Here is a 15,050-nt window from a genome sequence, read left to right on the forward strand (position 1 = left end):
TTCACATTGTTTTTGCGCCCACGGCCATTAAGTGCCACAGGCAAAAAATGCTTAGGGGAGTCTGTGCCGTAATTACGGCCAAGAATAGGTCTTGTTCTATATTTTGATGTCAATGGGAGGTCATACACGGAAACGGCGGATGAAAGGGCATGTCGCTTCTTTTTCCCGCGAGCGTTTTTTTTCCACTCTCGGGAAAATAACGCCTCCGCCTCCCATTAAAATCAATGGGAGGCGATTTCGGACGTTTTTTGCTGCGGTTTCCATGGCAAAAACTGCTGCAAAAAAAACCTCAGTGTGAACAGGACCTAACATGCTTCAGGCTGGTTTCACATAATTTTTTTTTGTGGTGTTTTTAATGGAATCTTTTTTAGGCTTTTTTGGGGTGTTTTTCCTCGTAGGCTTCTCTATAGAACTTCAAAATGCCACTAAATAGAAAACACCACAAAAATGGCACTAAAAACACCATAAAAATACCACTAAATAAAAAAACACCACAAAAATGCCACTAAAAAACACAAAAATACCACTAAATAAAAAAACACCACAAAAATGCCACTAAAAAAAACACAAAAATGCCACCAAATAAAAAAACACCACAAAAATGCCACTACAAACACCACAAATATGCCACTAAAAACAATATAAAAATGCCACTAAAAACACCATAAAAACCGTACGTTACATCTGAGAACGCCTGCATTTTATGAAGCATTTTTTGATGCAATTTAAAACATCATAAAACTTCTGTGTGTGACAAAGACCTCGGACTGGCATTTTGCAGCGGTTTTTGGGTGTTTTTAATCGTATTTTTGCGTTGTTTTCACATGAAGTTTTAGGCCGCCCTCACACACAGAATTTTTAAACTGCACCAATATATGTGTGAAGGAGCCGTAGAAAATGTTTTGATGCCATTAAAATTGCTAGAAAAATTATGTGTGTGAACAGGGCCTAAGAGTACATTTAGATGAGACGTTTTTGGATGCGCTTTAAAAAACACATCTTAAATCGCGGCAAAACCTCCAAGGTTCAGCACGAAATTTGCCATGGTTCTCGAGGCTTTTTTTTTCTCGTGCACTTATGGCAAGTCAAACTTGGAAAATAAATGTGTTTCACCTGTGAAAACCGCACAAATGAAAACCGCGGCAATCCGTCGTAAGGCCTTGTTCACACAGTGCAGATTTGCTGCAGATTTTACATCTATTTTTAAGCCAAAACCAGGAACGGAACCAAAACTGAAGAAATATGTAAAGGACGACCTTATCAGTCTGCTCTCCTGGATACAATTTTGGTCTTGGCTTAAAACAGGCGTGCAAAATCTGCAGCAAGTCTGCAGTGTGTGAACAAGGCCTAAAACTGCATACATTTTTCCTGTGATTTTTATGCGCTTTTTACCGTGCGGCCAAAAACGTCTCAACTAAATGCACCCTAAGGCCACATGCACTCGTTGCATATTTTGCCGCTGAAAATACAGACCAAAACCGCAGCAATACGAAATAAATTCACAGGTAAAAAACGAACCAGATCGCGCATTTTTTGATGCGTTTTTCGGTGCAGTTTTTTTTAAGTTTTGATGCATAAATCGTGGCATTTTAATGCTCTGCCGTTTTGTTTTTTTTGGTGAGTTTTTTTCACAGCACTTGACAGATAGAATTCGCAAGCGGAATCGCGAGATACATTGACATGCTGCGGTTCCGAAAATACGCACCATGGGTCAATTTATGTGCGGGAAAATACCGCAGCGTGAACATGAGATTCCCTGGAATCTCATTGCCTATGCTGGTACTACATTACGTGCAGTTTCGCCGCACGCAAGTCCTCGCGGAAAACCCGTATATAATACGCATCGTGTGCATTGACCCTAAGGGCTCGTCCACACGTAACAGAATTGATGCAGAAAATTTCCGCAACACTTCCGCTTCAACTAGCAGACAATCCGTTGCGGAAAAACCGCACTATTTCCTGCGTTTTTAACGGCGCAATTTTGTTGCGTTTTTTTCAATGCTGGGAGATGGTGACATCTCCTCCAAAAAACGCAGCGATTCAGTCCACTTTCCGCAGCAGGAATTCCACATCAATTCCGGACGGAAAATACGCAGCAATTCCGTTATGTAAGCCTTGATCACACATGCAGTTTTTGGTGCAGTTTTTTGAGCCATACACAGAATCGGACACAAAATAAAAGGAGATGCATGTGTCTTTTTTTTTTATACTGTTCCCTCCTTTTGGAAACTGAGATGTAAACTGCATCAAAACTGCGTGTGTGTGATTCTGGTCTAAGCATTTTTTAAGTCCTGCATTAAAAAAAAACGGCAAAAAATTCAAAAAATTCATTAAAATGACACGAAAAACGCTGTGTGTGAATCCAGGCTTGTAAACATACCCTCAGCCTGGAATCACACCTGCAGTTTGCAGTGCAGTTTCTAAGGCTGGGTTCCCACAGTGCAGATTTGCTGCAGATTTTGCATGCATTTTTTTTTTTTTTTTTTTAGCCAAAACCAGAAGTGGATCCAGGATATCAGACCTATGAATCCTTACTATATATATTTCTTCTGTTTAGGTTCCGTTCCTGGTTTTGGCTTTAAAAAAAACGCATGCAAAATCTGCTTCAAATCTGCACTGTGTGAACTCGGCCTAAATTGTTTTTTAGGCCTTTTTTACGGCAATTTTCATAATCGCATATAAACTGTGACATTTTTTGCACGTTTTTGCGGTCAGGCAAAACAGTCACGACACAGATCGGTTTGAGGCCTGCATCAGACCACCTGTGCATTCGACATAGGAGTTAGGTGAGTATATGGACACTGTTATTTTTTAAACACTATTTTTTGGGGGTACTCACTGTGGCACAAATTTTTTTGCGTCCACTAAGTGAGTGCCATTACTATTATTTTGGGCAGCACTTTACAAGTGGGACTTTAACTTTTGGGAACAATGTGTGTGGCACTATTATTTTCAGGGGCACTATAGTTGTGGCACTATTATTTTCAGGGGCACTATAGTTGTGGCACTATTATTTTCAGGGGCACTATAGTTGTGGCACTATTATTTTCAGGGGCACTATTATTTTCAGGGGCACTATAGTTGTGGCACTATTATTTTGCCTGTATTTGTTAGCATTGGGCAACACAGAAGCCTCAGAAATGGGCACCTGGGGCAGCAGCAGGCACAATATTGGTGGTAGCAGAAGAATGTCACCATTAATGGGGGCAGCAGGATGGGCGGTTTGTGTTGCTATAGAAGATGGGGATGGCTGTAGAAGCGAGGGGCAAAAGATGTCAGGCAGAAAACTCTTCAGATGTTCGGAGAAGACGTCATGGTGGTCTGGGCTGGATGGAGATGATAAGGAAAGAGAACAATTTAAGATGTCACCTGTGAGTCACTGGATGTAAATGTTGTGCATTCTGACTGATCAGTACTGTATCCTCCCGTATAGTCTGCAGGGAGATGATACTCTGCAGAGCGCCTGTGTAGATCTGGTATCTGACCACTGTTTGGTCACTGTATGGCGGTATTATTGATTATAGTGGTCCTGTATAATGTAAGTGCAACCTTGCCCTAACTATAAGAGTGAGTGGAGGCAAGCATGCCGGGAGTTGTAGTTTTGTAACATCTGGAGATTCACGGTTTGGAAACCATTGTTATTAAGTATCAATAGAAGGTATTAATAAAAGAAACAAGACAAGGATGTATCTATTCACTGACAGCAAAGAGAGATCTTCAAAATAATGAATAATTTAAACACACAAGTCACCTTGAATATAAACTGTGTTAACAAAAGTTGTCAATATTTCCGGTAGCAACCAATCAGATCACTACATTTATTTCAAAACTTAAAGGTTACGACAAAGAGGCAGAGAGTGTAGTAGAGAGTCAAGGGTCTAATTATTCGCTTCCGGACAGGAGACTCAAGAACATCAACAGGATTATCGGCAGTCCTATGTAAGAACACTAATAACATACTTTATATCATACAGTACAGATGTAGCCGTCTTTATCTTGACGTTTCACACAATAAATACACAGTGGTAAGATCCCTTATCTTGACTTTTTCAATGGCTTTTGTTGTGTGATATCACGCTGCAGCAAGTTATCAGGGTCAAGATAAAGATGACTACATCCATATATTATTATCAAGGTCTATCTCCTCCATCCGTTCACACTCTCCGGAACCTATCCCCTACATCTTACCTTCTATGGAATGTTCTATCATATTACAATCCATAGGACATAGTCTTACTATAGGACATTATATAGGACATGGTATTACTATAGGACATTATATAGGACATGGTATTACTATAGGACATTATATAGGACATACTCTTACTATAGGACATTATATAGGACATAGTCTACTATAGGACATTATATAGGACATGGTATTACTATAGGACAATATATAGGACATAACATTACTATAGGTTATTCTATAGGACATAGTTTGACTATAGGACAATCAATAGGACATAGTCTTACTATAAGTAATTATATAGGACATAATATTACTATAGGACATTACATAGGACATAATCTTACTATAGGATAATCTATAGGACATAGTATTACTATAGGACATTATATAGGACATAGTATTACTATAGGACATTACATAGAACATAATATTACTAAAGGATAATCTATAGGACATGGTATTACTATAGGACAATTAGGACAATCTATAGGACATGGTATTACTATAGGACATTATATAGGACATAGTATTACTATAGGACAATCTATAGGACATAGTATTACTATAGGACATTATATAGGACATAATCTTACTATAGGACAATCTAAAGGACATAGTATTACTATAGGACATCATATAGGACATAGTATTAATATAGGACAATCTATAGGACATGGTCTTACTATAGGTTTTTCTATAGGACATTGTTTTATTATAGGAAAATCTATAGAACATAATCTTACTATAGAACAATATATAGGACATAGTCTTACTATAGGACAATCTATAGGACATAGTCTTACTATAGGACAATCTACAGGACAAAGTTTTACTATAGGAGAATATAAAGGACATAGTCTGACTATAGGTTATTCTATGGGACATAATATTACTATAGGACATTCTATAGGACAAAGTCTTATTATAGATTATTTTATAGGACATGGTATTGCTATATGACATTCTAGTCATAGTCTTACTATAGGACATCATATAGGACATAGTCTTACTATAGGTTATTCTATAGGACATAGTATTACTATAGGACATCATATAGGACATAGTCTTACTATAGGTTATTCTATAGGGCATAGTATTACTATAGGACAATCTACAGGACATGGTCTTACTATAGGACAATATATAGGACATAATCTTACTATAGGACATTATATAGGACATACTCTTACTACAGGACATTATATAGGACATAATCTTACTATAGGACATTATATAGGACATACTCTTACTATAGGACATTATATAGGACATAGTCTTACTACAGGACATTATATAGGACATGGTATTACTATAGGACAATATATAGGACATAATATTACTATAGGTTATTCTATAGGACATAGTTTTACTATAGGACAATCAATAGGACAGAGTCTTACTGTAAGACATTATATAGGACATAGTATTACTATAGGACATTACATAGAAGATAATCTTACTAAAGGATCATCTATAGGACATGGTATTACTATAGGACAATTTATAGGACATAGTATTACTATAGGACATGATATAGGAAATAGTATTACTATAGGACAAACTATAGGACATAGTATTACTATAGGACATTATATAGGACATAATCTTACTATAGGACAATCTAAAGAACATATTATTACTATAGGACATCACATAGGACATAGTATAACTATAGAACATCACATAGGACATAGTATTACTATAGGACATCATATAGGACATAGTCTTACTATAGGACATCATATAGGACATAGTCTTACTATAGGTTATTCTATAGGACATCATATAGGACATAGTCTTACTATAGGACACTCTATAGGACATAATCTTACTATAAGTCATTATATAGGACATAATATTACTATAGAACATTACATAGGACATAATCTTACTATAGGATAATCTATAGGACATGGTATTACTATAGGATAATCTATAGGACATAGTATTACTATAGGACATTATATAGGACATAGTATTACTATAGGACAATTTATAGGACATGGTCTTACTATAGGACAATCTATAGGACATAGTCTTACTATAGGACAATCTATAGGACAAAGTTTTACTATAGGAGAATCTAAAGGACATAGTCTGACTATAGGTTATTCTATGGGACATAATATTACTATAGGACATTCTATAGGACAAAGTCTTATTATAGATTATTTTATAGGACATGGTATTACTATATGACATTCTAGTCATAGTCTTACTATAGGAAATCATATAGGACATAGTCTTACTATAGGTTATTCTATAGGACATAATCTTACTATAGGTAATTCTATAAGACATAGTATTACTATAGGACAATCTACAGGACATAGTTTTACTATAGGGCAATCTATAGGGCATAGTATTACTATAGGACATTATATAGGACATAGACTTACTATAGTACAATCTATAGGACTGTTACTATAGGACAATCTATAGGACATAGTCTTACTATAGGACAATCTATAGGACATAGTCTTACTATAGGACAATCTATTGGACATAGTCTTAATATAGGACATCATATAGGACAAAGTCTCACTATAGGAAATCATATGGGACATAGTCTTGCTATAGGTTATTCTATAGGACATAGTCTTACTATAAGGCATTCTATAAGACATAGTATTATTATAGGACTATCTATAGGACATAACCTTACTACATGTCATTCTATAGGGCATGGTATCACTATAAGGCATTCTATAGGACAAAGTCTTACTATAGGACATTATATAGGACATAGTCTTACTATAGGTTATTGTATGGGGCATAGTCTTACTATACGACATTCTATGGGACATCATCTTATTATAGGATATTCTATAGACACCATATAGGACATAGTCTTACTATAGGACATTCTATAGGACATAGTCTTACTATAGGACATTCTATAGGACATAGTCTTATTACAGGTTATTCTACATTACATAATAATATTATAGGACATTCTATAGGGCATGACATTACTATAGGACATTATAAATGACACCGTCTTACTATCATACAATCTATAGGACATAGTCTTACTATAGGTTATTCTATAGGAAATGATATTACTATAGGACATTATATAGGACATAGCCCTCCTTAGTACATTTTATCGGTCATAGTGCCACTATAGGAAGTTCTTCAGGACAAATTGCTACCATAGACCTTTCTATAAGACATAGTCATTCTATAGGACAATCTATAGTTCATAGTCATTCTACCTGGGCGCTGGGTCCTCAGGGGGCTTAAAGACCCCTCTAACACATAATAAGACATCAATATTATAAATGGCACATGGTAGGTGGGGGTCCCTGTAACAGTTTTGCACTACGGTCTCAAAGTTTAAAATACATCCTCTGGTATTGGAGAAATGGGGTAACAGGAGAGTGGTCTAGAAGTCCTGAAGTTGGCATCAGGATTCCGGTAGATACAGGAACAACAGCAGCGGTGAAGCGTAGACAGTAGTAGGATAACCCGGGGGTTATCAACAGTGAATAGCAGAGTCGGGTATGTTGTATAGTAACTTGTAGTATAGAAGAGTAATCAGACAAGCCAAGGTTCAGTAGCGGTGATGTAGCAGAACCAGGTATGTGGTAGAGTAGCGGTTAGTTCAGTAGAGTAAGGTTGAGAAAGACGAGTCAAGGTTTAATAACTGTGATCTAGCAGAGCCGAGTGTGCAGTACAGTGGGGTCAAAGAAGAAGAGGAGTCAAACAAGCTGGGTCAATCAGGAGTCAATGTAGTCATTTACAGGAACAAACAAGCCTATCCAGGGTATTACTGTAGGACCTATAACTGGTCCTGAGGTCAGTGCATTGCCCTTTCAAATATTGCGCATTAAGTTCTGATTGGTCAGGTGGTCGTGCTCTTTGCGCATGCGTCGTCCGACATCCCTGACCTGGCTGGACGAGATAGCGCTGGAGCATATTGGGATAAGTACGTGACAACATCTCATGGCCCTTCAATTCTATCTAATAGGACTGTACTCCACATGAGCCATATGGTCCCATTGCCACGATCTCCAGATCTCTGAGCCAATCCCAGGGTCAGATCACATCCCTGACTTCAGATCCACTTTCTTATGGCTGCCCTGATCTCCTGGTTCTTCAGGCTGTAAATAAAGGGGTTAAATAATGGAGTCACCACAGTATATAGAAGAGATATAATTTTTTTAATGGTAAATGATTGTCCTTGGGAGGGTGACACATAAGTGGCAATAAGGGTTCCATAATAGGTACACACCACAGAGAGGTGGGAGCTACAGGTGGAGTAGGCTTTCTGCCTCCCGGTGGGGGAGGATATCCTTAGTATGGCCACCAATATGCAGATATACGTAGAAATGATGAACACCATCTCTAGGAACGTTTCGGGAGTGGCTATAACAAGCACCACCGTCTCCAGAAGCGAAGTGTCTGAACATGAGAGCTGAAGAAGGGGAGCAAAATCACAGAAGAAATGGTCAATCGTATGGTCACCACAAAAGGAAAGATCTGACAGGAGGATGACAACGATGAGAGTGATCATGAAACCTAAGACCCAGCAGAATACAACCAGCCAATGACAGACGTGGAAATTCATTGTGGTGGAATACTGTAATGGCTTACATATGGCTAAATATCGGTCGTAGGACATGACAGTGAGAAGAAGACATTCGATGACCGAGGAGGAACCAAAGACATAAAACTGCACAAAGCAACCAACAGCAGAGATGGCGTCTCCGTCATGTAAGACGACCTGAAGGGCCAACGGGGAAATGGTGGAAGTGAGGACAATATCACAAGCAGCTAAATGACCGAGAAAGTAATACATGGGGTGATGAAGCTGACGGGTGGTGGAGACCAAAGCCACCATCAGAAGATTCCAGACCATAGAGGACCCATAAATCATTACAAGAGCAAAGAAGCACAAGAATCTCAAGTCATGAAGACCTTGAAATCCAAGGAGGAAGAAAGACTGAACAGTCGTCCCATTTACTGCAGAGGTCATCTGAGGAGGAAACATTCTATTAATAGATATTATAGTGATTATTACAAGGCACTCAATACATAGAAGAAGAATACAGAGATTATCTATCTATCTATCTATCTATATATCTATCTATCTATCTATCTATCTATCTATCTATCTATCTATCTATCTATCTATGATCTATCTATCTATCTATCTATCTATCTATCTATCTATCTATCTATCTATCTATCTATCTAATATCTATCTATCTCATATATATATCTACTATCTATCTATTAATCTAATATCTATCTATCTATCTATCTATCTATCTATCTATCTATCTATCTATCTATCTATGATCTATCTATCTATCTATCTATCTATCTATCTATCTATCTATCTATGATCTATCTATCTATCTATCTATCTATCTATCTATCTATCTATCTATCTATCTATCTATGATCTATCTATCTATCTATCTATCTATCTATCTATCTATCTATCTATCTATCTATCTATCTCATATCTATCTATCTATCTATCTATCTATCTATCTATCTATCTATCTATCTATCTATCTATCTATCTATCTATCTATCTATCTATCTATCTATCTATCTATCTCATATCTATCTATCATCTATCTATCTATCTATCTATCTATCTATCTATCTATCTATCTATCTATCTATCTATCTATCTATCTATCTATCTATCTATCTATCATCTATCTATCTATCTATCTATCTATCATCTATCTATCTCATATCTATCTATCTATCTATTTATCTATCTATCTATCTATCTATCTATCTATCTATCTATCTATCTATCTATCTATCTATCTATCTCATATCTATCTATCATCTATCTATCTATCTATCTATCTATCTATCTATCTATCTATCTATCTATCTATCTATCTATCTATCTATCTATCTATCATCTATCTATCTATCTATCTATCTATCTATCTATCTATCTCATATCTATCTATCTATCTATCTATCTATCTATCTATCTATCTATCTATCTATCTATCTATCTATCTATCTATCTATCTATCTATCTATCTATCTCATATCTATCTATCTATCTATCTATCTATCTATCTATCTATCTATCTATCTATCTATCTATCTATCTATCTATCTATCTATCTATCTATCTATCTATCTATCTATCATCTATCTATCTATCTATCTATCTATCTATCTCATATCTATCTATCTATCTATCTATCTATCTATCTATCATCTATCTATCTATCTATCTATCTATCTATCTACGTCTCCGTCTTTATCTTGACTTTTAACACAATAAATACACAATGGCTAGATTTCTTATCTTGACTTTTTCAATGACTTTTCAATGGCTTTTCTTGTGTGATATCACTCTGCAGCAAGTTATCACACTGTATTGTGAGTTATATGCACATTAACTGCTGCTTATCCATCTTACTCTGACATTATATGTTTAACTCTGATGTGTCACTTTTTACTATATATTTATTACGCTACTTTTGTGATGCTGTTATATACTTTTTCTCTGATTATATTTGATTCACACACTTGATTGTCACTATGTTATATACTTGGAATGTATCACATGTTATTTGCTTGAGAAAGGCTCTAGAGGACAGAGCTGAAACGTTGCACAGGGGGCAATACAAGTACCCTATTTTCACATTTACTGCGGAGTGCTGCCTATTTTTTGAATATTATCAAGTTTGGAGCGTGGTCTGTTCCTGAGGATTTGCACCCACGATACACCGGTGCTGCTAGATATATTTGTTTATCCATATAGTTGACCTTCTAGCCTGCACGGTTTTCTTCCAATATGACTACTACTGAAGCCAGAAGTACTTTGCCTCCTGAAACCTTTGTATATACTGATGAGGATATCAAGCGGATCCTGATGGGCCTTAATGGTGAGGTGGATTTTCTTATTACTCCTTCCTCTACTGATCTTAAAAGAAAATTGGAAAATGAAACAAAAAGAGCGACTACATTACAGCTCCATTTGATGACCCTGGGGGAATATTATAAACATCAACGGATACCGAGAGGGATGCGTTCAAATGTGAGCCCAAATCTATTTTCTCAAAATGAGTTTTACTGCAATAGATTGAAACAAATATCCAACAAATTTGCTCTTGATGTGATTTTGCTAAATCTAGAATTTCTGCAACAAGAAATCCAGACGGTGCATAAAAATATACAAGAAATTGATACCACATTGAAATCCACGATTGATGACCAGGAATATACTAGATTCTCTGATAATCTTAAAATGCAAGTACAGAGATTAAGGATGGAACAAGAAGAGGTTAAAAGAAGGAAATGGAATAGAGATGCAGATGATTATTCCAAAGGTCGGGTTTACAATTGGCAGAATATGGAAAATGGAGACAGATTCAACTATCGGGATAATAGGAGAAGGAAGAAATCTACTGCACAAGGTGGACTAATCACGACTGATTCCCCGTCTTTTTTGGGGGAGACCCCGGCGACTTCCACTCCAGTGGGAAGCGTACCAGACGTGGGGGAACAAGGCAACACTGGCGACATAAATCACAGAGGCAGCAGACAGATGATGAAAAGGGGAGCGATGGCATTACGGAAACGTTAGTTGTAAACATATCTTCTAAGGTACTGTCTGAACCACAACAAAGGCTTTTAGATAAGGGGCTTTCTTTTTGCCCCTCATCTCTGACAGATTGGTTCCAGATTGAAGCAGATCTGTTTACATTTTTTAGAGCTATCAAATTGAAATGCTGGTTCTCTGATAAACCTATATCTGATCGTAATGTTGATATTGATTCTGAATTAAATCTTAAGAAATTTGGTCTTTTTAAAGAGAGCAATTTTATGCCACCAATCAATTTACCGGTTGTTGATGCGTTTGTTGCAGCTGTAAAAGGTGAAATCGAAAATCTTAAGACACAATGTACTAATGTATTTAAATTTATTCATCCAAATTTAACCACTGAGGAGTCCAAAGCATTAGAGGAGTTGGCTAATGACACTGATATCACTATAAAAGCAGCTGGTAAAGGTGGGGCAGTAGTGATAATGGATACTACTATGTACCTCAGAGAAATCATGAGACAGCTTAATGACAATACAGTATATAAGCAAATCCCATATGATCCCAAATTTAAAATTGGTAGGAGGATTAGAAATATATTGGATGAAGCTAGGACGGGTGGGATTATAGATGACAATTTGGCATAATATTTATATATTACACAACCTAGAACCCCTGTATTATATATACTTCCAAAAACACACAAATCCCTGGTTGACCCTCCGGGCCGACCCATTGTGTCAGGGATAGATTCTGTTTTCTGCCACATTGCCATTTTTCTGGATAAGATTTTAAAAACATATGCCATCGGGGCGGCCTCTTATATTAGGGATACATCCGATTTCATAAACAAACTTAATTAAGTAATTCTACCTTTGGATACAAAAATCACATTGGTATCGTTCGATGTGGTTAATTTATACACTGTGATAGACCATACCAGGGGTATACAGGCGGTCAATAATTTCCTTAATTCATCAGAATATACACCTGACTGCTGCACCTTCCTTTTGCAATTATTGGAAATTATTCTAAGTATGAATTACTTTATATTTGGTGACAATTTTTATCTCCAGCTGCAAGGAACGGCGATGGGGTCAAACATTGCCCCCACTTACGCCAATATATTTATGCGATCATTTGAGGAGGCTTTTGTCTATGGATCCCACCACTTTAAACATGTCATTAAGTGGTGGCGTTACATAGACAATATTTTCATGATTTGGTCAGGGGATAGTGATACTCTCTTGGACTTCTTCTCATGCATTAATATGCATGATGATAAGGTCAAATTTACATTGGTACAGTCAGATACTGAGATTCAGTTTCTAGATGTCCTGGTTAAGATCAATAACAATACCTTTAGTACTGAGCTCTACACAAAACCTACAGATTGCAATAATCTACTTTTATATAGCAGCAACCACCCGCGTAGTATGGTAGAGAATTTACCAACTAGCCAACTAATGAGGGTCAAAAGGATAGTCAGTGACACAGACACCGCCACCGTGACTCTCGGAAACATGATCAATCGATTCCGTACTCGGGGTTATCCAGCAAGAATATTGAATAAGCATAAGTTAAAAGTAGCACAAATTGATAGGGACACACTTCTTAGACCGAAGGAAATTAAATAAAAAATGGATCGGATTCCATTCATTTCAACATTTACAGACCAGAGTAAGGCTATTACGGATATTAGCAGACGACACTGGCCCATGTTGAGCAATTGTTTGACACATATTCCTGTATTCTCGAAATACCCGCTGCTCTCTTATCGCAGATCCAAAAGCCTTAGGGACAGATTGGTGAAAACTGATGTTGGGCCACTTAAACTCACTGGACAGATAATATCTGGCTAAACCCAGAGTTGGTTGTTTCCTCTGCTTAAATTGTGTAAATTGTAGTCTTATGCTAAAAGGCCCTACCCTTATACACCCCGTCACGCAAAGAATTTTTCAGATTAGACATTTTCTAACGTGCAACACAGACTTTGTTGTCTATGTTCTACAATGTCCCTGTCATTTGTTATACGTGGGTGAAACCACACTTGAGCTAAAAATTAGATTAAACCAACATAGGTATACGATTAGGAAAAAGCGTTTGGACTTACCTGTTTCGAAACATTTTTCGGAGATGGGCCATACAGAACAGCAATTAAAATTTTGGATCTTGGATCATATACCCCCCTGAGACGAGGTGGCAATAGGATTAGACTATTAAAAACTAGGGAGTTGCAATGGATCAATAGGCTCAATACACAAACCGAATGGGCTCAATGTCGATTATGCGTTAAGTGGAGTAATGTGAGAGATTTTCCTTCCTCTTTCCATCATGCCCCATTATGTTGATACACTTGATGTTATTATTAGTAACTATTAACATGTTTTTTCATAGGTTGGATTATCTTTTTGAAATATTGATATTTACTTTTCTCTCTCTTTAGAGCGCTCTTTTGAACCTGTTTGAAGATTACCTCTACAGATGAAGAATATCACGGATTTTTCTGTGTATAAATATTGTTAAAAATAAAATAAAAATTTGGGGGGAATTTTTGCAATTTTTTACTTTTACGGATATGATATTATAATATTTTATACTAAATATATATCAGTACATGGTGTATGTCATTATATCTCTAGAGGGTGTATAATATACAGATCAATAGTTTTTATAGGATCGAGAGGTTTAGATATGTATGCGGTATTTACTTTGATTCCTCAATAAACATATATAGGAGTTAGGGGGAACAATACGGCAAGGGGACATATGATATGTCTATATTGCGTTTGTTTACCTACCATTGAGGTGGGGATGGGCATTTATAGAATGGCCACCGGCCACCCTTTGAACTCCGTTTTTTAACAACAGCATTAAAAAACTCTGGTGTGAACAGGGCTGTACCGCTGCGTTCATGCCTCTCTCCTCTTTGGATGCCCTGTTGGGACATTCATTTGAATGTATTCACATTCTCTATGGATAAAGCTTTATCTTAGATTGGGAGCTATACAGTCCCCATTATGGTATGATTCGGTTATTTGAGATATATATATACATACCTTTTTGATATATCCCTTAACAAGTGTAACTTTTCCCTATTCAAAGATGGCCGCATCGCGTCTGCGCTTCATTGCGCATGCGTGAAGGCATACCGGATATCCGTAGTATCTAGAACATGGCAATATTCCTACGCATGCGCAGTAGCGTTTTTTTAGCTTACCGCTATGGCGGCGCCGTGATACCACGTCCTATGAGGTGTTTTTAAGTTACACACATGATTCACACACATGTGAACACTACTCTTAATTGGATACTTTA

General features: G+C 36.8%; 1 protein-coding gene across 1 annotated transcript; it reads right to left on the reverse strand.

Moving 5' to 3' along the window:
* Positions 1 to 8,252: 8,252 nt before the first annotated feature.
* Positions 8,253 to 9,188, reverse strand: LOC142750787 (olfactory receptor 11A1-like). Its single transcript, XM_075859764.1, has one exon. The coding sequence runs from the start codon at positions 9,186 to 9,188 to the stop codon at positions 8,253 to 8,255; it is 936 nt and encodes a 311-aa protein (XP_075715879.1).
* Positions 9,189 to 15,050: the final 5,862 nt, after the last annotated feature.

This window comes from Rhinoderma darwinii, chromosome 3 (assembly GCF_050947455.1).
Source record: "Rhinoderma darwinii isolate aRhiDar2 chromosome 3, aRhiDar2.hap1, whole genome shotgun sequence".
NCBI classification, from domain to species: domain Eukaryota; kingdom Metazoa; phylum Chordata; class Amphibia; order Anura; family Rhinodermatidae; genus Rhinoderma; species Rhinoderma darwinii.